The sequence below is a fragment of the Chelonia mydas genome, chromosome 3 (genome assembly GCF_015237465.2).
Source record: "Chelonia mydas isolate rCheMyd1 chromosome 3, rCheMyd1.pri.v2, whole genome shotgun sequence".
Lineage (NCBI taxonomy): Eukaryota > Metazoa > Chordata > Testudines > Cheloniidae > Chelonia > Chelonia mydas.
Window position 1 is genome coordinate 169558394 of NC_057851.1, and position 23014 is coordinate 169581407.

A 23014-nucleotide genomic window follows, 5' to 3' on the forward strand; every position below is an offset into this window, starting at 1 on the left:
CCCTCCAAATAAACGAACGCAGACACTGTTAATTCTTTGAATGCTGCTTCTCTCACCCAGATTAGGAAGAACTAACAGAACACTGATCACAATGATTTACTCCTCCCAGCACAGCAACAGACATCTGAGTTCATGAATTTCTCACCAGCCCCCCATCTGCTCTGTGCTGAGAGATGTACGGGTGGAAGGCTAGTTACTGTCGAGAGCCCTGGACTAGAACTCATGAAACATGAGTTCGATTCCAGGTTTGGCCACAGATTTCCTCTGTGACCATAGGCAAGTCACTTAGTGACAAGTGCCTCGGCTCCCCATCTGTAAAATAAGATTAAAACTGATTTTCTAATCAAAGGTGCTGGGAGGATAAATCCATCGGTAATTGTTCAGGCTAACATTTTGGTGGATCTGGGCTCCTTTCGTTTTTATCAACTCTTGCTAATAACACTTATTTACTTATTTCACAAAAGTCTTACGAGAACCGTAAATATTTGTAAAGCACTTAAAAGATACAAACAACGTATTCTTATTTCTGCAGTTGACCTTCCCCTTTTTAAAAAAATGAAAAGTATCCATAATGTTTTTGTTTTATGTTATAACCAAATTTTCTGCATCTTTTCATGTGGCAACTACTGGCCCAAAATGAGGATTTAAAGACTCTTTAACACCTAGTTAAGCAATACAACTAGCTTTGCACTGGTCAAACATGTCCCCCCTTTCGGCAGAATTTCTGCAAATGCTGTCCCAGTTAAGGAGTCACTACTAGTCACTACTATTCACTACCAAGCTAAATAGTAAGTTCTCTAGGAGATATGCATATAAAATGGCCATCCCAATTAGGCATGCCTTTTTTTCAGTTAGTTATACGTCATTGTACTTAAATACAGCAGCCATATTTGAATATACAGTGTGTGCGAGTCTATTCCCTGTACTATGTGCTGTGAAAGGGATTAAATTAGAGAGAATGCTGGACTGGGTACTTTGAAAGGCCATCAGTGATTCAGGAAACTTTATACAGAAAATCTAGGAAACGTAAGTCTGTAACTCTTAAAAATCAGACAACTAAGAAGAAAACTCACTGAGATATAAAACAACATGAAGAGAATAAATCTGAAGGCATTATAAAAACTAATACATGATTTGAGCCTTGTCTTTTGGCAATATGGGGTTAATTCAACACCAAAGCCACTACTGCTTCCCCAAAACAAGTCTAGCAAAAAAAAAAAAAAAAAAAAATTGGAAAACGTAATTTCCATTTTCACAAAAATTTATGATGAAAAGAAAAGAAAGAATTATGCCTGTGAAGAACAGCACACATGTTTTTAAATCAAGTGTCACTGGCTTGCAAAAAAGGCCTATTTCCTGTGATCCATAATTGGGTTTTTTTTTTTTAAAACAAAGACTGTAAAATGCATAAACATCCACAAGTTTTACGAGCTGGTTTCCCTTAACAGACTGTTTGATTATAATAAAAAGCAGCGTACTTCACATTTTATCCAAACCACAGGTGGTGTGGCTCAATGTTTTATTTCACTGAAGAATTGACAAAATACTTGTACAGTTTCCAGATGCACACGTTATGGCCATCAAGGAGTTACAGAAGGCAGAGTTTTTTTGTTTTGTTTGCTTGCTTTGGGGTTTTTTGTTTTTTTTTTTAAAAGAAAGATACATATTGTAAAGTATCAATTTGACATGTTGAGGAGAGATACAGATTTGCTGTGATCAAAGATAGGAAAGACCCTGGCTCTCTCACCATTTTTAATATATTTCAACTGCTGAATACGTAACCAATGCAGAAGTGGTAGGGAAAAGAAAGCTAAATAAACCATAGAAAGATGGACAGAAAAACATTTCCAAATAAAGTCTATCAACAGAAAAGCACAAACATTACAAGGCAACAGGACAATGGGTAAATTTTTATTATGTGTAAGTGACTTAGCCTAAGACTCACTGAAAGTCAATGGGATTTAGACTTCTATTTCTATACTACAGCCTAAGTCAGCAAAACGTTTTGTCAGTCAGGGGTGTGAATATTCCACCCCACGTGACTGACATAAGTTACACCAGCATAAGCGCTCGTCTTCACAGCGCTATGTCGGCGGGAGAGCTTCTCTCGAAGGTGGCTTTTTTATGCCAACAGAAGAGCTCTCTCCTGTCAACACAGAGCGTCTTTACCAGATGTGCTGCATTTATAGACATGGCTTTAGGTTCCTCAGTGCCTTTGAAAATGGAACTTAGGCATTTTAGACCAATGACTTCCTATGCATGAAACAAAATGTATTATAAATACTCTGCTCCAAACCATAAGGAACTCTGTAAACAAGGCCAGAATCATTAGGAACTGACTGGGTAGTTAGCAAATGTACGAAAAACACTATGAACAACTTTTATTAACTACAGAGGTGGACAAGTACCTACGTGACAAAACACGTGCCATCTTTTTTGAGGTCTCAGCAGAAAAGGCAAGAACAGAATAGGAGGAGAAAGTGACAAACCTTTTCACATCCTTACAGGGGTAAACCTCCAGACCAAACTAAGGCACATTAGGGAGATTTGCCCAGCAGCTCCCTAAAAGTTCTCTGGTGAGCAGGTGCAGCTTCAGATCTCCAGAGCTGCTGGGTCCTGCACCTTCCGTAAGTGCCAGTTTACTTTAAAATATGCAATATTAAAGAAAAACAAGCAGAGAAGAAGTCAATTTCCAAGTGTGTAAACAGGTTATTTGTGTAGGAAAAAAGTTATGAAGTACAGTAACTCCTCACTTAATACTTAATATTGTAGTTATGTTCCTGAAAAATGCAACTTTAAGCAAAACTATGTTAAGTGAATCCAATTTCCCCATGAGAATTAATGTAAATGGGGGAGTAAAAACTGCCAGACAAAAGGCATTATATACATTTTAAACAATTTTAAACAAGCAATTTAATACTACAGTCATTGCTGAGTATGAAGCGTGGTTGAGGTGGTGGAGTCAGAGAGCGGAAGAGGGTGGATTGTCCGGCTGCTCCTCTTGCTGAACTTTCTGAACTCGCAAAAACACATCTAGAGATTGTTGTTTTGCTTTCCTTTTTTTTCCTTGGTAAATTTCTTTATAGCAAATCATTAGATGACCAACTCCCCTGATCACTTTGGAGCTGCGTTCCCTGTCAGGATAAGCACCACTCAGGATTTGCAAGCCAGCCTTAACCCGCCTCTTCTCCTGCCCCCCCCCTTCTCCCCCTTTAGTCCGCACACTGTGTCCTTGCTCCTCCCCCCTGAACGCCGCAAACCAGCTGATTGCCACGGACAGGACGCGGGGGGAGCAGGGGAAAGGCAGGGTCCACTGGCGGGCGGGAGGTGCTGGGGTGGGGGCACAGGGGAGCTGATAAGGGGGTGCGAGCTGTGGACAAAGCAGGCAGCCAAACGACGTTATAGCGGAGCACTGCAGAACTTTAAATGGAGCATGTTCTGTAATGGAGCAGAGATGTAAGATAGAAACAACGTTAAGCGAGAGGACGTTAAGTGGGGAGTTACTGTATTCAAATGCTGATTCCATTTTAAGCTGTAACACATTACGGGTCCAATTCCTAACTGCCTTGTTTTAATTATTTACAACTGTGTGATGAGAGTGCAAAACCGTTCATTCCCACCTTGCACAGATGAAAATGACTGGACAAGGGAATGGAGACTCAGGCCCGTAACATTTAATGCCATGCTACTAAAGGAATTTGCAGGGTAAATAACATGCAAACATGAAAGACTAAATCATAACAGAAATTAGATACCCTCCATAAATATATTGTATAACAACTAGCTTTTACTATAATTCAGTGAATTTCAAAAGTTAAACAGTGTTTTAAAAGCTGATGGAAAATCTGGAATTTAAACTTACTGGTTGGTGAAATGATAGCCAGCTTGCAGCCATGTTTGTACCCAGGATCAACTCCCATCATAGTACGTCCTCTCACAGGGCTCATCAGAAGCAACTGTCGAAGATTTCTTCCAAACATCATTATAGATTCTTTCTCTGCATCAGATGTTAACTTTGATCTTAGAGGATAGAAAGCAAAAAGAGGGGGTTTTTCCCCTGTTAGTTTTCAGACACTAATTGGCTGTAGTCCTAAGAAAGTAGCCTCAGTAACTGGCTTGCAGTTACAGTTACCCATAAGTTGTGTAAAGTGCACAGACTCCTTTCTGCCTTATTGTCACACATCCACTATTAAATTTTTTAACAGACAGCAGTCTCTACTCAAAGCTGGGTTTCTACTTGCAGGGGAATGGTATTCTGATCCTCATCAGCCCGGCCTTGAGAAACACCTATGCTGAATTCAGCTTCTAATGTAAACCTACAGAGACTGGGATAATTTCCTAGTTACTGAGAAAATTACCACCCAGCAGAACTGGTTTAAGCAAGTAAGCTTGAAATGGACTAGATGGCCTGATAAGTTGTTTCTATATGTAATTGCTAAATTACTATAATTCACTAGATAGCCAGTCTGGTTTATGAGTTACAGTATTTCACAACTGTATTTGAAACTGGTGATTTGATAAACAATTTCAGATGCAAAATAATAATAGTGTAGTTGATGTGTTTTCACATTTGCTTGTGTGGTTGTAGGCAAAGCAGAAATTCATAGATACAAAACATTCTCTATTTTTCTTCCTCTTCCATGACCTTTGATAGAAAAAAGAAATATACCACTGAAGACCAAGGAATGAGTTCTGTAACTTTAGCACAATTTATTACAAATATCCTTGTTTATCTAAGACAAATGTGTATTTTTGCTAGGTGTAAGTATGCAAAGTATGTGCCTTGTATGTCAACAGCAGCCAAGAAGAGAATGTCCAATAACAAAATGTCTTAATTGTTTACACTTATTACAGAATAAAAAAAGTTTATTAAACATAAAGAATCTTTAGTATTCAGTGGTTTCCTCTCTCTTTGCACTTGAACACATCCATGCACCATCTTATAATGTGATCAGTCATTAGGATAATTAAGGAAGTCATGATGACTCATATAGTAACTAACACTATAAGCCTGCATATAACTTTAAAAGTACCCACACTTTTTCTCCCAGGAAAGTATGTCTTCTTGGTCAGTCAAAAAGGAACCCTTTTCTGCACATTAATGTACCACTGAAAACCACCTAAGATTATCATAAATGAAAAATTAGGGGAAATAATTCTTTGTTTATATATTTTCATAGAGAATTAATTGTATAGAAAAACTACATTCTCATTTACACATCAATTAATTTTGTGCATTTGACAGTAATTTTATGTATAGTCAGATCAATTGCTTCCCAAAGAGCCAGTCTGTTCCCAGTGTGTGAGCTTCTTTACACAGAGCAACAATGAGGAGAACAGACATTTTTAAAAAATAGGAAAATATGACTAAAACCACAACTACTGGCACCCAGACTCATGGACATATGTAGAATGTGAAACTACTTTTAACTCCAATTTTTGAAAAACAGACTAGATTGCAAGTTGGTGATGTCCCTTCAACACTCAGAAAGACATAACCACCCACATGTTTCCCTTCACACATCCTTTGCAAAGCATTTCTATGGAAAGGCATCCTTCACGCAAAAGAAAGAAAATCCCTCTGGGGTTTGTCTCTGTATGAAGAACACAAAATTAGCATAGATATTATCTAAAGGGTGTGACAAAGCTCCGACCTTGTCTCAGTAGGTCTCATGCTTGCTTCCTGGCAGATTACGTTAGCCTCAGAGGCTCACTGTGACCCTCCACATAGCCCTTCTCTCTCTAGAGGCAAGGGTCACAGCCTACTGAGCCATTTTCATCATAGCCAGCAAGGGTGGTGAGGAGAAGCTACCCTCCCAAGCAGTGTCTCTGTTGTCTCCCAGTCTCAGTGATTAGCCGGGGAGGGGAGTGGGGAGCCCAGGCCCACCCTCTACTCCAGGCCAGGGACCCTGATAGTAGCAGCTCTTGGTAGCTGACTTTTTGGAAACAGGACGAGTACGATTCCTTGGACCACTTCCCCACAGCAGCCCCCACTTCCTCAATATCTTCATCACCCTTACCTCAGGGCCTCCTTCCTTGTGCCTGATAGGGTTTGTACTGCTCCATTTCTCCAGCAGCGTGGCTTCCTCCTACAGATCCTGACACACACACACCCCCACCTGACTAACTGGGAAGCTTTTAACTAGTTTCAGCCAGCCCCAATTGGCTTCAGATGTCCCAATCAACCTAGCTGTCTTCCCTGCTTTCTGGAAGGATCTTAATTGGCCCCAGGTGTCTTAATTGACCTGGAGCAACTGCTATTTGCTTACCCTGGTAACAGGGATTTGTTTAGCCTGGGGCTAATATATCTGTCTCCCACTACTTTCCTATAGCCATCTGGCCTTCCCCCATCAAAAGGGAGATTATGAAAAGTACACAAAATTTACATACATTCCCTAGGCTGCCCTGGCATTTCAAAAGGTACATCAAAGACTGTGTTCTGGCCTCCATTGAGTAGAAGAAGGAATCACCCTCAGGTAGCAGAGTGGCTGCGGTATAGCAGCTTCCACTGAACCCAACAGCAGAAGCAATCGCTGCCTCTGCCATGGTGTGTGGGCGTGAAGACTGGAGAATCTGCACAAAGGAAGATCCTCTGGCCCTGGCTTTCCTCTATCCCCAAAAAGTGGGTTCTATATCACCCACAGGACATCCACTCCCCACATGCAGCTCAATCTACCCATTCTACTACAACAGGGACCTGTGCAGGAATTGGATTTACCCCTAGCCACATGTTATTAGTTTTGTACATTTTATGGAAACATGTTTAAAGTTGGCTCGGATTTAAGACACTTTTATAGTAACAGGAAATGGTACTGAAAGTGCCAGGTGTGTGGAGACTATAACGTATGTCCTTTCTATTACTTAATATCCTGTATTTTTAATTTCAAACATAGAGCTTTCTTTTTCTCTTTACCTGCTTCTCATTCAACATGTGGATCAGTGATATGACCCACCACCCCGACTGCCAGCCCTCAATTTTAAAATTTTGGATAGTCATTTAATCCTTTATAAAACTATCCCAGGTAGCCTGACATTTATTTTCCCTTTATGTTCTCAGGGCACCACTGACTGCATCAAAAATGATAAAATGCCTAGCTTTGTGTTGTTCTAATTTCTGGTCATTCTTCTGAATAAGGTTTGTGGGTTTGGGGGGGTTCCCTCTTAAACATAAGAACATTGATTATTTTGAAAATAAATATCCTCATTTGCCATTTTATGAAAAATAAAATAATTTAACAAATGATTTAACATATCATTTCAAATTTACTAGGATGATTATAGTAACAACAAATATAAAGAATATGGAGATTCCTTTAATTTTCTTCTGCATTCGAAACTCAAAATTGCATTCAGTCATCAGATTGCCAAGAGAAGTATTTTAATAAGGGCAATTACCCTAATCTTGGCCTACGGACATCTGAAGTCACAGCGGGAAGATAAGGGTTCTGAAGTTTGGACTCCATTTCCAAACTCCAGCTTCCATATGCAAAGCACAAGCAATATTTCCTGTGGGAACTTCAGGTATGAAATGAGATGTATAGGAAAAAAGTGTCTATGAAGAACAGTGAGGGAAAGAGCTTCAGCACTTTTTGAGAGAGTATGGAAAATTAGGAAAAGAGTACACATTTAAAAAAAGATTTCCTCATCTCATCACTTGTGTTGAATCCCTATGAAATTATTCCAGGCAGGACTGCAACAAAATAAAATGTATTCTGAAGTGCCAAAAGCATTGCTGGACATTATTATACCAGGTCTGAGCAATCATGGTACCTGACAGGAAGGAAAGTAGAAAGCAGGAAATGAAACAATAAATAAGGTAACTGTCGTGCTGGCAAGTTCTCTCCTCCTCATCACTAGGAGTAAAGTCTCAATACACTCTTCGAAACTTTCTGCTCCAACGCTTATTAATAAAAAAAAAAAAGCTGGAGATGTTAATACTAAAAGGAGGTTTTAAAGTACTTTAGCAGCCCTGTGCAAGACTCCAAAGAAAAACTTCTGATGAGAAGAGAGAGAGGATAAAAAAAAGGAGAGGAGTTAAGTGGTCACAAAAGTGAGAAACTGATTGCTCACTGTCTCAAGCCAAGAATACTATTGGCGGGTGCTGTACATTCTTCCCTACAGGAGTTCAGTTTCAGCACTAATCCCATATTATTCCAGTTCCAGGCCTTTCCTCGTTGGAAACGGCCAATTATGCCAAATTTTCCCAAACAGTAAGATACGGACAAACATCCACTCAGGAACAAACAAAGTATTTCACTTATGACCTAAACTCAGACTTAACCTGATCCAGAGTTTGTTTTATTTTAAAAAGCAAAACAAAAAACTGCACTAACCCACTGTTGCAACACACTTCACATTATAAATGGTTGATGAAGATTTCTTTGGAAGTGCTGGTTTGGTGAAAAAAGTGTATTCCTGTATGTACTCCACACTACTTTAAGACTATTAAATCTATTCCACAGCATTGCAAAAGTATCCATGATTTCATGTGACTGAGCAGAGCTAAACGAAGCTAACTGTTGTTGCAAGCCATTGTAATGTATACGTAATCTCTATCTAACAAACAGCTACTTCTGAGTAGTTAATATAGTACATAACATTCGTTAGACCACACAAAAGTCACATGGGGGGGGGGGCGGCGCGGGAGGGAAGGTATGTACTTGGTTTAAAAAATGAGTGGAAAGAGCCAGGTTATTAAAGAATATTGCTCCCAGTATAAACTATAACCCAATTTCTTAACAGTATCCCTTAAATAATTGGATGTTGTCCTTTTCCATTGTTAGGGTCTTTGTTAAAAAAACAACCACATTGTAGTTAAGGCCAGGGTTTTTCTACTGAAGCACAGAGGCAGGTGGCTCATTATCCCACCCAGATACAAGGAACATGAGAGTGAGCCTAAGGTGTGGGCTGAACAGTCTAAGAACACTAGAGCCAAGCCTGGGAAAAGGCTTGATTTAAGAACTGTCATCGTATTATTAGCTCAGAGTCATAGAGTTTAAGGCCAGAAGGAACCACCAGATCATCTAGTCTGACCTTCTGTATATCACAGGCCACCAACTTATTAATAAAGTTCCAGGAAACTCCAGGAAAGGGACAAATTTTGACTCTGAAGAGTGAACTTTGTTTTAGAACAGGTTGTGAATGGCAACTGCTCTCGCACATTTGAAGGAAACTGGCACATGACATCCCCACAAGACGATGTTCACAGTTTTGACCAACAATGGTCAAATAAACCTCTCTACTTTATTTTAATAGCTAAGAGGATTCAGGTCACAGTGTGTCGCTTCCTCAGCACCTTTGTAAGGTGCCAGTGACGTAACACCTAAGGGAGGTAGCAGACCAGTTACTGCATTTACCCCATCAATTCAGAAATCTACCATACAAACTGCCAGTCAAATGAATTGGAGCAATCTTGTCTGCAAAGTAACTGACAGTGGCCAATAAAACAACTCAGATACATAGAAGCAGGAGCACTGCAAAGCAGATATTTTCCAGAGGGACACTGGCTCCCTATTATATGAGGCCTAAATTTTCAAAATGTGACTATTGGTTTTGGATACCCAATTTGACAAGCTTCAAGGGGCCTGATCTAAAAAATCAAAACATTTTTGACTGTTTCAGGTTGTGCACCCAAAAAATTAAAGACACACACAAAAATAAGTAGGCGGTATATGATAAAAGAGTTTGGAAGTTTATGTGGATGCATCCGATGAAGTGAGCTGTAGCTCACGAAAGCTTATGCTCAAATAAATTTGTTAGTCTCTAAGGTGCCACAAGTCCTCCTTTTCTTTTTGCGAATACAGAATAACACGGCTGCTACTCTGAAACCTGTCATTATGTAAGGCACTGCATTTAGCCGTATGGAGTGAAAATCTATCAACTTCATGAAAAAACTTGTACAGGTACAGGCAGACGTCATCTTCCTTTCCAAATGCAAATGGATGGACATCGTACCAAAAGGACAGAAGGTAAAAAATCCATTACAACCTACATACCACACAGACTATGCTGACAGCTTGTGCCACATGCTCTCAAAGAAACTGCGGAACCACCTGATCAACATCCTCTACAGCAAACAGGGAAAGATAAAGAATGAGCTCTCAAAAATGGATACTCTCATAAAAAACTAACCTTCCACACAAACTTCCTCGTGGCTGGACTTTACTAAAACTAGACAAGCCATTTACAACACACACTTTGCTTCTCTACAAAAGAAAAAGGACACTAAACTTTCTAAACTACTACATGCCACAAGGGGCCACAGCAATGGTTCCCTCAACCCACTCAGCAATATTGTTAACCTATCCAACTATACTCTTAGCCCAGCAGAAGCAGCTGTCCTATCTCGGGGCCTCTCCTCCTGCCCCTCCACCCCCACGAACATGATACAGTTCTGTGGTGACCTGGAATCCTATTTTCGGCATCTCCGACTCAAGGAATATTTCCAACACACCTCTGAACAACATACTAATCCACAGAGACCTCCCTACCAATACTACAAAAAGAAGGATTCTAGGTGGACTCCTCCTGAAGGTCAAGACAGCAGACCGGACTTCTACATAGAGTGCTTCCGCCGACGTGCACGGGCTGAAATTGTGGAAAAGCAGCATCACTTGCCCCACAACCTCAGCCGTGCAGAACACAATGCCATCCACAGCCTCAGAAACAACTCTGACATCATAATAAAAAAGGCTGACAAAGGAGGTGCTCTTGTCATCATGAATAGGTCGGAATATGAACAAGAGGCTGCTCGGCAGCTCTCCAACACCACTTTCTACAAGCCATTACCCTCTGATCCCACTGAGAGTTACCAAAAGAAACTACAGCTTTGTTCAAGAAACTCCCTGAAAAAGAACAAGATCAAATCCACACAGACACCTCCCTGGAACCCCGACCTGGAATATTCTATCTATTACCCAAGATCCATAAACCTGGAAATCCTGGGCACCCCATCATCTCAGGCATTGGCACCCTGACAGCAGGATTGTCTGGCTATGTAGATTCCCTCCTCAGGCCCTACGCTACCAGCACTCCCAGCTACCTTCGACACACCACTGACTTCCTGAGGAAACTACAATCCATCGGTGATCTTCCTGAAAACACCATCCTGGCCACTATGGATGTAGAAGCCCTCTACACCATCATTCCACACAAAGATGGACGACAAGCCGTCAGGAACACTATCCCCAATAATGTCACGGCAAACCTGGTGGCTGAACTTTGTGACTTTGTCCTTACCCATAACTATTTTACATTTGGGGACAATGTATACCTTCCAAACAGCGGCACTGCTATGGGTACCTGCATGGCCCCACAGTATGCCAACACTTTTATGGCTGACTTAGAACAACGCTTCCTCAGCTCTCGTCCCCTAACGCCCCTACTCTACTTGCGCCATGATTTCAACAATTTCAATCCCACCGTCAACCTCAGCCTGGTTCAGTCCACACAAGAGATCCACTTCCTGGACACTACAGTGCTAATAAACGATGGTCACATAAACACCACCCTATACCGGAAACCTACTGACCGCTATTCCTACCTACATGCCTCCAGCTTTCACCCTGACCACACCACACGATCCATTGTCTACAGCCACGCTCTGCGATACAACCGCATTTGCTCCAACCCCTCAGACAGAGACAAACACCTACAAGATCTCTATCAAGCATTCTTACAACTACAATACCCACCTGTGGAAGAGAAGAAACAGATTGATAGAGCCAGAAGAGTTCCCAGAAGTCACCTACTACAGGACAGGCCTAACAAAGAAAATAACAAAACGCCACTAGCCGTCACGTTCAGCCCCCAACTAAAACCCTTCCAACGCATTATCAAGGATCTACAACCTATCCTGAAGGATGACCCAACACTCTCACAAATCTTGGGAGACAGGCCAGTCCTTGCCTACAGACAGCCCCCCAACCTGAAGCAAATACTCACCAGCAACCACATACCACACAACAGAACCACTAACCCAGGAACATATCCTTGCAACAAAGGCCGTTGCCAACTGTGCCCACATATCTGTTCAGGGGACACCATCACAAGGCCTAATAACATCAGCCACACTATCAGAGGCTCGTTCACCTGCACATCTACCAATGTGATATATGCCATCATGTGCCAGCAATGCCCCTCTGCCATGTACATTGGTCAAACTGGACAGTCTCTTCGTAAAAGAATAAATGGACACAAATCAGATGTCAAGAATTATAACATTCATAAACCAGTTGGAGAACACTTCAATTTCTCTGGTCACTAGATTTCTGATCTCAAAATGACTATCCTTCAACAAAAAAACTTCGAAAACAGACTCCAACAAGAGACTGCTGAATTGGAATTAATTTGCAAATTGGATACAATTAACTTAGGCTTGAATAGAGACTGGGAATGGTTGAGTTATTATAAAAAGTAACCTATTTCCCCTTGTTTATTCCTCCCCTCCCCCCCGTTCCTCAGACGTTCTTGTTAAACCCTGGATTTGTGCTGGAAATGGCCCACCTTGATTATCATACACATTGTAAGGAGAGTGATCACTTTACATAAGCTATTACCAGCAGGAGAGTGGGGTGAGGGGAGAGAAAACCTTTTGTAGTGATAAACACCAATTTTTTCATGGTTTGTGTGTATAAAAACATCTTCTGTATTTTCCATAGTATGCATCCGATGAAGTGAGCTGTAGCTCACAAAAGCTTATGCTCAAATAAATTGGTTAGTCTCTAAGGTGCCACAAGTACTCCTTTTCTTTTTGCGAATACACACTAACACGGCTGTTACTCTGAAACCTATCTGGAATGTGTGTGTTATGGCTGTTTTTGCAACTCAAAGTCGATTTTCACATCAATATTATTCTTAACCTAATGTATAGGGCCCTACCAAATTCACGGTCCATTTTGGTCAATTTCATGGTCATAGTATTTTTAAAATAGTAAATGTCATGATTTCAGTTATTTGAATCTGAAATTTCATGATGTTGTAATTGTAGGGGGTCCTGACCCGAAAAGGAGGTTGTTTGTTTTTGGTTGGGTTTTTTGGGGGGCTGGGGAGGGGGGGGAAGGCAGGGAAACAAGGTTATTGTTTTGGGGGGGTGGGGGGAGGTTGGAGTACTGCTACCCTTACTTCTGTGTTGCTGCTGGCGGCGGTGCTGCCTTCAGAGCTGGGCAGCCAGAGAGAGCGGCAGCTGCTGGCTGGGAGCCCAGCTCTGAAGGCAGAGCCGCCACCAGCAGCAGCGCAGAAGTAAGGATGGCCTGGTCTGGTATTGCCACCTTTACTTTTGCGCTGCTGCCTGCAGAGCTGGGCCCTCACTCAGCACCCCCCACTCTCTGGCCGCCCAGCTCCGAAGGTGGCAGGGCAGAAGGGTGGTGCGGTATGGTATTGCCATCCTTACTTCTGTGCTGTTGCTGGCAGGGCTCTGCCTTCAGAGCTGGGTGACCGCAGAGCGGCGGCTGTTGGCCACATGCCAAGCTCTGATGGCAGCCCCCCGCCAGCAGCAACACAGAAGTAAGGGTGGCAATACCATGACCCCTCTACAACTCCCTTTTGGCTCAGGACCCCCAATTTGAGAAACGCTGGTCTCCCCCATGAAATCTGTATAGTATAGGGTAAAAGCACACAAAAGACCAGATTCCACGGGGGAGACCAGATTTCACGGTCCGTGACACGTTTTGCATTTGAATTGGTAGGGCCCTATTAATGTATTAACTGTAAGAGTTATGGAGTATTTATGACAGTTACCACAACTAACCAATATTTTTGTCATATATTTTGTATAAGGATTATATTTACTGTAGCAACCTTAACTTGAAGTCTGATTTGAAGGAGGTTCAGGGAGAAGAGGAATGGACCACGACACCTTCTATAAGCCTGGTTGACCAAAAAACCCACCACAAAACATGGTCAGCTCAGATGAAAGTTGAAGTGCAGCAAGATGACCTTTAGAACTGAGTCTAGTGTCATCTCAACCTCACCCCTACCTACACTTTCAAAGAAGAGTGGGAGATAAGCTAAATGAAAAGCCCTCACATATCTAGGAGGGAAAAGGGACAGTTTCCCGCTCTCTCAGAAGCCAGAAGTAGTCTAGGGAGTTGTGGGAGGGAGACACAGACAAGTGAATGTGGCCAATTATGCTTTCAGGGGAATACCTCAATCCTTTTCCCACCTCAGCTCTCGATCATAGGATATGTGAAATTCTGTCATACCAGCTTGCAGTTACCAAGGAAATTCACAAGTCCACTTTTAAAGCTTTACATGTATCGCTTTACAAACCTTTAAATGCAAATTTAGCCTTCAGATACGCTTTCATGTGCCGTCCATTTACTATAATGAGAGTCCAAGTGGGCATCTCAGACTAGAACTTGCCCCGATATAACCAAGCATCATAAGAAACCCTTTGAGTACTATTAATCCCATTTTACACATGAGGAAACAAACACAAAAAGTTAAATGATTCACCCAAGGTCACAGAGTGAATCAGTGTCAAAGTTGGGAACAGACCCCAGAAATCCCAACTCTCAGACCCTGTCAACATTGGGTAGGGTTGCCAACTTTCTGATTGCAGAAAACCAGTTACCCTTGCCTTGCCCCGCCCCCTGCCCTGAAGCCCCACCCCTGCTTACTCCATCCCTCCTCCCTCCATTGCTCACCCTCGCTCACTTGCTCATTTTCACCGGGCTGAGGCAGTGGGTTGGGGTGCGGGCGGGGGTGAGGGCTCTGGCTGCAGGTGCGAGCTCTGAGGTGGGGCCGGGGATGAGAGGTTTGGGGTGTAGGAGGGGGCTCCGGGCAGGAGGATGTGGCTGAGGGGTTCAGGGTGTAGGAGGGGGCTCTGGGGTGGGGCCAGAAATGAGGGATTCAGGGCACGGGACGGGGTTGGTGGAGGGGAGGGGGAGGGCTCCATCTGGGGGTGTGGGCTCTGGGGTGTGGCTGGGGATGTGGGGTTTGGAGTACAGGAGGGGGTTCCAGGCTGGGGCAGGGGACTGGGGTATGGGAGGGGGTGCGGGCTCTGGGAGGGAGTTTGTGTGCAGGAGGGGACTCAGGGCTGGGGCATAGGAGGGGGTGCGGGCTCTGGGAGGGAGTTTGTGTACAGGAGGGGACTCAGGGCTGGGGCATGTGTCCTGATTACAGTTATAGGTGGCCAGCCACAAATGCTGCAGTGACACAACCCCATAGTGTACACGGGGAAAGGCAAGGCAAACCATGGATTTCTCCATCTGCACAAGGGGCTGTACCAATGGGTAAAATCCAAGGCCAGAGAAGGCCCCAGTCACACATTAGATTTTTTAGCAAGGAATGATGCAAATTAAGCCCAAAATGGCAGCCTAACTATGAAGTGATCTTCAGGGACTTAAGTCAGTCACACTGGAGCCTACTTATGTAGTTAACTCCCACCCACCAATGGCAAAATAGACTCAAATACTACTAAATTTTGACTTTTAAATTTCCTGTTTATTTAAACAGAATGATATAGCTTGCATGTGACACTTCATCTCATGACACAGCTATTACAGTGTCATTGAAAATAAGACTATTTTACAGAGCCATCACAAAATCCATAGTACAGTATCAAACCAACATTATGACTACTATATTTATCATGTAGTGGAGATGACAAATATAAGGGCCACTTCCAACAAGAGCAATTATTTTGTCAGTTTCTTTCAGACAGGTACGCGAAATGGAGTCAGAACAATGTCAGCGACAGCATTATTGCAATGGCAATTGTGTAATGGAAACAACAGATGTCTAGGACAATTTCAGAGACAAAGGTTTATTGTGAAGATGATGATAATGATCCGATTATAGTATTGTAATGTAAACTCTAAACTGCACTTGTTAGGTAAAAATATTATGAAAAGTATAGCCAACATATGAAATAGGGTTCTTTTTTCCCTCCCGAAGTTGAGTTATTGACCATTTTAAATACTTTTTCTCCAATTAAAATTAATAGGAATAAAATGTCTATAAAATGTCAATTTAAAAAAAAATTAAGATTACAGATTATTAAAAACGTCTGATAGCGCATGTCACAATAAAGTGTGTCTTAGTAATATAAACAATATAATGTAAGTCAAAAATTTTCTCTTTCTGCTTAGACCACTTGTTTACCTAGACCACGGGTGGCCAGCCTGAGAAGGAGCCAGAATTTACAAATGTACATTGCCAAAGAGCCACAGTAATATGTCAGCAGCCCCGCATGAGCTCCCCTACCCCACTCCCAGCGCCTCCCACCCACCAGCAGCCATGCCAATCAGCACCGTCCCTTCCCTCCCCAATCAGCACAGGGGAGGGGGCAGGGCTGTGGCAGAGCCAGGGGTTGAGCAGTGAGCACCCCCTGGCACGTTGGAAAGTTGGTGCCTGTAGCTCCAGCCCTGGAGTCGGTGCCTATATAAGGAGCCGCATATTAACTTCTGAAGAGCCACATGTGCTCCGGGCCACAGGTTGGCCACCCCTGAGCTAGATTAACCTGAATGTGGTTGCAAACTGAATTTTGAGAATTGAGATTGATAATTCATATCTTTTGGATTATTTCAGGCTAAACTGAACATTATTAATTTTTACTTGGCTGAATGATACACACTAAATTCTACATGGTACCAGGTTTTGTGAAAACAAACAGTGCAGTGTTTACCTGAATTCTCTACAGAGGAGCGGATAAATAAGACGTTTATATGAATCTTCCACCGAATTATGCAATATCTTCATTAACTCTGGTTTTGCATAGCGTTTTGGTCTCCACCTGTACAAAAAAACAAAAAGGGCACCATTAAACACTTCCACCACACAAAATCATAAATGTAGAGCTGGAATGGGCTTCAAGAGGTCATTTAGTCCAGCCTCCCTGCACTGAGGCAGAACAAGGATACCTAGACCATCCCTGACAGGAGTTTGTCTAATCTGTTCTTTTCAGAGTAGCAGACGTGTTAGTCTGTATCCGCAAAAAGAAAAGGAGTACTTGTGGCACCTTAGAGCTAACAAATTTATATACACAGAGAACATGAAACAATGGGTGTTACCATACACACTGTAACAAGAGTGATCAGGTAAGGTGAGCTATTACCAGCAGGAGAGAAAAAAAAAAAAACTTTTGTAGTAATAATCAAGGTGGGCCATTTCCAGCTGTTGACAAGAATGCGTGAGGAACAGTATGGGGGAGAAAATAAACATGGGGAAATAGTTTTACTTTGTGTAATGACACATCCACTCCCAGTCTTTAGTTAAGCCTAAGTTAATGTTGTCCAGTTTGCAAATTAATTCCAATTCAGCAGTCTCTCCTTGGAGTCTGTTTTTGAAGTTTTTTTGTTGAAGAATTGCCACTTTTAGGTCTGTAATCGAGTGACCAGAGAGACTGAAGTGTTCTCTGACTGGTTTTTGAATGTTATAATTCTTGAAGTCTGATTTGTGTCCATTTATTCTTTTACGTAGAGACTGTCCGGTTTGGCCAATGTACATGGCAGAGGGGCATTGCTGGCACATGATGGTATATATCACATTGGTGGATGTGCAGGTGAACGAGCCTCTGATAGTGTGGCTGATGTGATTATGCCCTATGATGGTGTCCCCTGAATAGATATGTGGACACAGTTGGCAACGGGCTTTGTTGCAAGGATAGGTTCCTGGGTTAGTGTTTTTGTTGTGTGGTGTGTGGTTGCTGGTGAGTATTTGCTTCAGGTTGGGGGGCTGTCTGTAAGCAAGCACTCGCCTGTCTCCCAAGATCTGTGAGAGTGATGGGTTGTCCTTCAGGATAGGTTGTAGATCCTTGATGATGCGTTGGAGAGGTTTTAGTTGGGGGCTGAAGGTGATGCCTAGTGGCATTCTGTTATTTGTTAGTATCTAAGGCACCACAAGTACTCCTTTTCATTTTAATCTGTTCTTGAAAACCTTCAATAGCAGGGATTCACAAACCTCTCTGTTCCAGTGACTAACTATCCTTATAGTTAGAAAGTTGTTCCTAAAATTCCTTGCTGCAAACTAAGCTGATTATTTCTTGCCCTCCCCTCAAGATAAGAAAGAAGAAGCTTCCATAGTTAGAGAGAGAGAAAATAAAGACCAAAACCATTTTCTAATATGGATTGCTTCAGCATAATGTTCTATAAATGCCAGTATTACTGCACCAACGCTGCTGTAAAGTTATATCTTCAGTCGTGAATGGAAGAAGGCACTGTAACTTGGCACATGCTTTTACTGTCAGAAAAGGTGAGGAGACTATGGACTTTTAGCGAACTGGTATTTCAGACTGTCTTCATTTTAAAGAAAATACTACAAAAATAAATTAAAACTTCCCTCCCACTTGGGCTGAAAAGAAAAAAGAACAAGTCAAACTTCATCCCAAATGTATGAATAAATCAGTTTTACACTTCCATTATATGCACCTCATTTACAATTCCCAACTTCCTCAAATGTGACAAAGCATTTCCTGCGGATGCCACTACTGCGTTATGGATGTGAATAGAGGGCAGCTAGTTAAGGAAGGCAACGGAGGTCAAATAAAAGTTGAAGTGCTGAACTACAGACAGCGAACGGAGAACAAATACAAAATTGAGTTAAAACATTTTCTTAACATCTCTATAAGTGAAAACAGTCTATTTGTTTTGGAGCAGCAAAAAAGCAAACATACCCAGTACATGCATTTTCTTTTTGTTCTGTTAATGATATGCTTAAATTATACACCAAATTCCAGAGACTAGCAAAATCTCATTCAAAAATAATCTCCCAGAATTTTGTAAGCCATGCTTATCTTGTACCTTTTCTACTGTGGTGCAACTGTGTGGATAGACAAGGCCCTGCTACGATTTGCTACAAGACATCAACCCAAGCCACAGAAGTCAGATCTGAATTTCAAGCTTCCCCAAAATTCAGGTGTGATCAGATCCAAGGTTTTGTTTCTCACCAAGCTATTTTCTGAGCAACATTATTAGCAAGAACCCATGCAATTACCTACCAGATACAAGAAAATTAAAGTTGTCCACTGAGCGGGTAGGAGGGACTTGGCAGGGCTCTATCTGGAAACATTTGGGTACATTTCAGAAAGCTGTTCTTAACAAAATGAGAGAGTTGTGGCCATTTGAAAATCTGTCCAGGTGTGAGCGCAGTTGAAAATTATGCTAATTTTTTAAAAATAGAGTATTAATCTTGTCTGTACTGCACTGAAATAAGACTCCCAAACTTCTCTGAAATAGCCCAGACAACTTTTCAGTTGTTTAAGGAATTATCTCCTGAAACAGATTCTTTTCTTATGTATTTATATTTGAAAAGTAGTATGTGATCATCTAATTAAACACCATACCTTGATAAATACATACATGGGGAGTTAAAGATTACATAAGGACCTTGTTTTACCATTTCATTATTTTTGAGTGCTTAGCCACATGACCTTAACATTGTACTAACAATTTTTGGCAACAATTTTGTTATACTTTGTTGCAGAGAGGATTTTTTGGTATACACATAAAACAGGTGCAGGATTTCCTTTGCTCTCATTCCTACCCAATTCTATTACCAGAAATTTGTACAGGTGGTAAAACTGACTATACTGATGGAGATAATAACGCATTTGGACAGCAGACATCAGGTTCCCTCTCTCTCTTATTAAGGCTGATTAGTAGATCTCTTATCCACAAATAGCTCATCACAGCAGATATTTTTGACTGCATGCTACCCACGAATGACTAATAAAATGATTTTGTGATATTCAGTGAGAAGTCCTATAAATACTACAGAACCACATTCTACAATTCGTCATGAAACTAAAAACATCCAGAAGACGTATTCAATAAACAGCCTGTGAATAAATAGCATGTTTTTTAACCCACACACATATTCCGTTACTTGTGGGGGCAGAGAGGGAAACAAAGCTTAACACTGGAATGGAGCTAAAGCACCTCTAGATAGCTCTTGAAAGATAATTTGAACCTAATTAATCTCTACTCCGCAAAGTGTTTTTTTCTGGAATATTTAATGAAGAATGAATTAATTTCTAAAATACTTTAAGTGTGGCAATGGTCAGGAAAGTTGTTATGAAAACAGCATCTTCTTACTCAACAGGTCTTCTCTCTGAGTGCATCTGCTTACCCTAGGGAATAAGGTAAAAATATCTGCACTCCTGTTGGGCCTGCATAACAAATAACAGCTGTGGGAGAGTGAGCTGGGTTCTATTTGGGCACCCTCATCATCAACACAATTGTTAAAGTTCAACTGAGGAATCTTCATTACCAGTGACAATGACTGATCCAAAAAGAACGCAGCTGGTTTTCTAGACCCCAAGTCAAAAAGGCAGCAGTATAATCTGTTTTCCTGAGAATTTAGCTAATTATACATGGAAGGTGGAAGTCACTCATAAGAACAGCTATTTAATGCATGATAACTCTGGCCTTATGTGGGATTTGAGAATTTCATCCTGAGAGGAGGGGAAAAAAATAAAATCCACCGTCCCCTCAAGCCAAGTGATTCTGTTTTTACAGAGTAACTTCAGTGCAAATCCATCCTCCTCCTCAGTGATCAGTGTGGTCCTGCTGCATAAGAGGGGGTTAGATACAGAGTTGGGAGTACTGCAGGGGGCAATTCTGGACAGGCTAAACCAGCCATTTTCTAGAATTTGGCCCAACCACAATGGCAGTTCTAGCAGTGGGTGCTCATCCCAGTGAGTTTCAATATAATCTTCAGTTTCCAGTCTCCAGCCCTTCTGATTTACACCACATTAGTGGCTATAGAGTCTTCAAAGAGGCCTATCACCCTCTAATTCCCCTTTTCCTCTCAATGGCATGTTATCTCTGAAGACTGCCTCAGGAGAACAAATTAAAGGTTAGCGTATTAACTACTAATTTAACAGTAGGAAATAGCATTGTTTTGTGGAGAGGGCACTTTCCGCTCTCTGGATATTTGGGTTCTAGGTTTGGTTTTGCCATGAATGTTCAGATGTTCTCTCCATAAGTAATTGGAAGGCACTCAGACACTACAGTGATGAGAAGCAAGTGAATAGGTAAGTAATAGGGATATAGGGCACTGACATCTCTCTTCAAATCCTAGGAGGCACAAGAATAAGAAAAAAAGCTTTGGGATTTGCAGTGACCCACCTCAGAATAACACTACAGTAGAACCTCTATTAAAATGATTGGGGACTGAGGAGTTTGTAAAATCAACATCTCAACATTACAGTAGATATGTTGCATTAATTGCAGTTTGGTGCACTGCTTTGTTCTCTTCTTGTCCTTCAAACCACAGCAAAGCAATATCCAGTGCCCTGAAGGCATCAGAATGAGATAAGATGTCAACTTGTTTTTCTTACTTTCACTTTCGTTATGTGATATTTTTTTTTCATTTGTCTTCTGTAAGGAAAAATGGTTCATATAACTGGTCACTCGTAAGACTGATGTTCATAAAATTAAGGTTCTACTGTATATTATATGACAGTCTCCTTTGTATATGTTAGCAAGGTGACAAAAAGTTGAAGAAGCATCTAAAATCTGTCCCCAAAGATATACAGTATTTAAAGCACTGATTTAAAGTACTGGGTAAGAAATGAGATGTATCCTTATGTGAACTGCTGATGAATTTCAGTGTACAAGTGTGACTGTATATGAAAGAAATGATAATGGGGAAAAAAGCTTTTGTAATAGTATCATCAAAGAGGACTGCCTCCAATTTACACAAATCAATTATATGGGATGAAGCAAGGTGGCACAGAGAATACTGACTGGGCTGCAAATCACAGAAGCAGACCTGGTGCACTGTATACATTAGAATCCCTACCTCAGAGCAGTCCAAAAAGACCTACGCCTGGGTCTAATGCAGTAAGCTATATGGCATTACATTTGTACATGAGACGAATGAGGAGCTAAGATCAACCTGTTTAGAATTTGTGGTACCAGGGAGTGTATTTATTCTCATCCTCCTGTTCAAACCAGCTCAAGACTGAAGATGGCTGGCCAACGATGGCCTAATGTTCAGTAACATTAGGAAACTCTTCTGGTGATCAGATGTGCACTCGTAGATCCAGTGGAAAAGTGTAGAATCTAGCATAGATTTTCATGCATCAAAATCTACTGGAATTGTCTCCTATGGAATTTTTTTGTTTGAGAGAAAATAATTTGGCCCTTAATTAGAAAAACGTCAGAAAGACCACATATTGACTCTTGAGTCAAATGTTCAATTTCTGAGGTCATTATTCCTCTTAGCACTGGAAGACTGACAAAAATATCTAAATTTACATTTTAAACTGTCATTCCTGTAGCAGCACAAAATGTTCCACTGACAGTGACTCACTCATGCTGTTGCTGAATTCTATTGTAGATGCAGCTTTTTAAGACAGTTACAGATATTTTCTCTCCACACTGTAGACCAGTGATCCCCAAACTTTTTACCTCACGCCCTCTCTTACCTGTCTACCCCCTGCCCCCCAGGACCAGCGACGTAGCTCTGGGAGGGGAGGATGCGGACAGGGCTAAGGGGGCTGAGGCTGGAGCCACAGGTGAGAGCAGGGGCGGAGCTGAGGCTGGCAGCCGGGACCCAGGGTGCAGGGCCAGCAGCAGATCCCTGGGCGCAAGGCCAGCAGCTGGGATAGGGGTCAGAAGCGTATCTGGGTGGCGCTCTCTCCCCACCCTATGTGGGGGCTGGCCTGGGGCATGCCCCACAGTTTGGGGACCTCTGCTGTAGACAATACTATACTGGGAAACAGTTCGGTCTGTAGCATATGTAAGAACTAAAATGGATTTTTAACTGTGATCAAGAATCATAACAGCTCAGAAAAGCCCAAGGACCTTACCATTAAGGAACACTATACTAAGAGAGCAAACCACTTTTAACCACTTACACACTTTCTGTGGTGTATAATTTAAATTTCATACCATAGTATGTTATCCTTTTTATGTATTCAGACATTAGCAAGGTCTTTCTTCCTGTCTGTGCACTATTTCACATTAATTAAATTTTACACATCAAGATCAGGATTTCCAAGGATCCTTCACAATGGGAATTGGGTACCTAACACCCTTTGGATCCTTGGAAAAACCCAGCCCAGATA

At 41.7% G+C, this 23014-nt stretch overlaps 1 protein-coding gene across 10 annotated transcripts in view; it reads right to left on the reverse strand.

Annotated features, from left to right (window-relative positions):
- SRBD1 (S1 RNA binding domain 1) overlaps nucleotides 1-23014 on the reverse strand; it is a 222780-nt gene that overhangs the window by 149787 nt on the left and 49979 nt on the right. For all 10 annotated transcript variants that reach the window (XM_043543785.1, XM_043543783.1, XM_037895846.2 and 7 more), the window contains 2 exons: nucleotides 16628-16735; nucleotides 3863-4020 (listed from right to left, as the gene is read on the reverse strand). In XM_043543785.1, the coding sequence (XP_043399720.1) occupies nucleotides 3863-4020; nucleotides 16628-16735 (266 nt within the window). The remainder of the gene's footprint in view (nucleotides 1-3862; nucleotides 4021-16627; nucleotides 16736-23014) is intronic.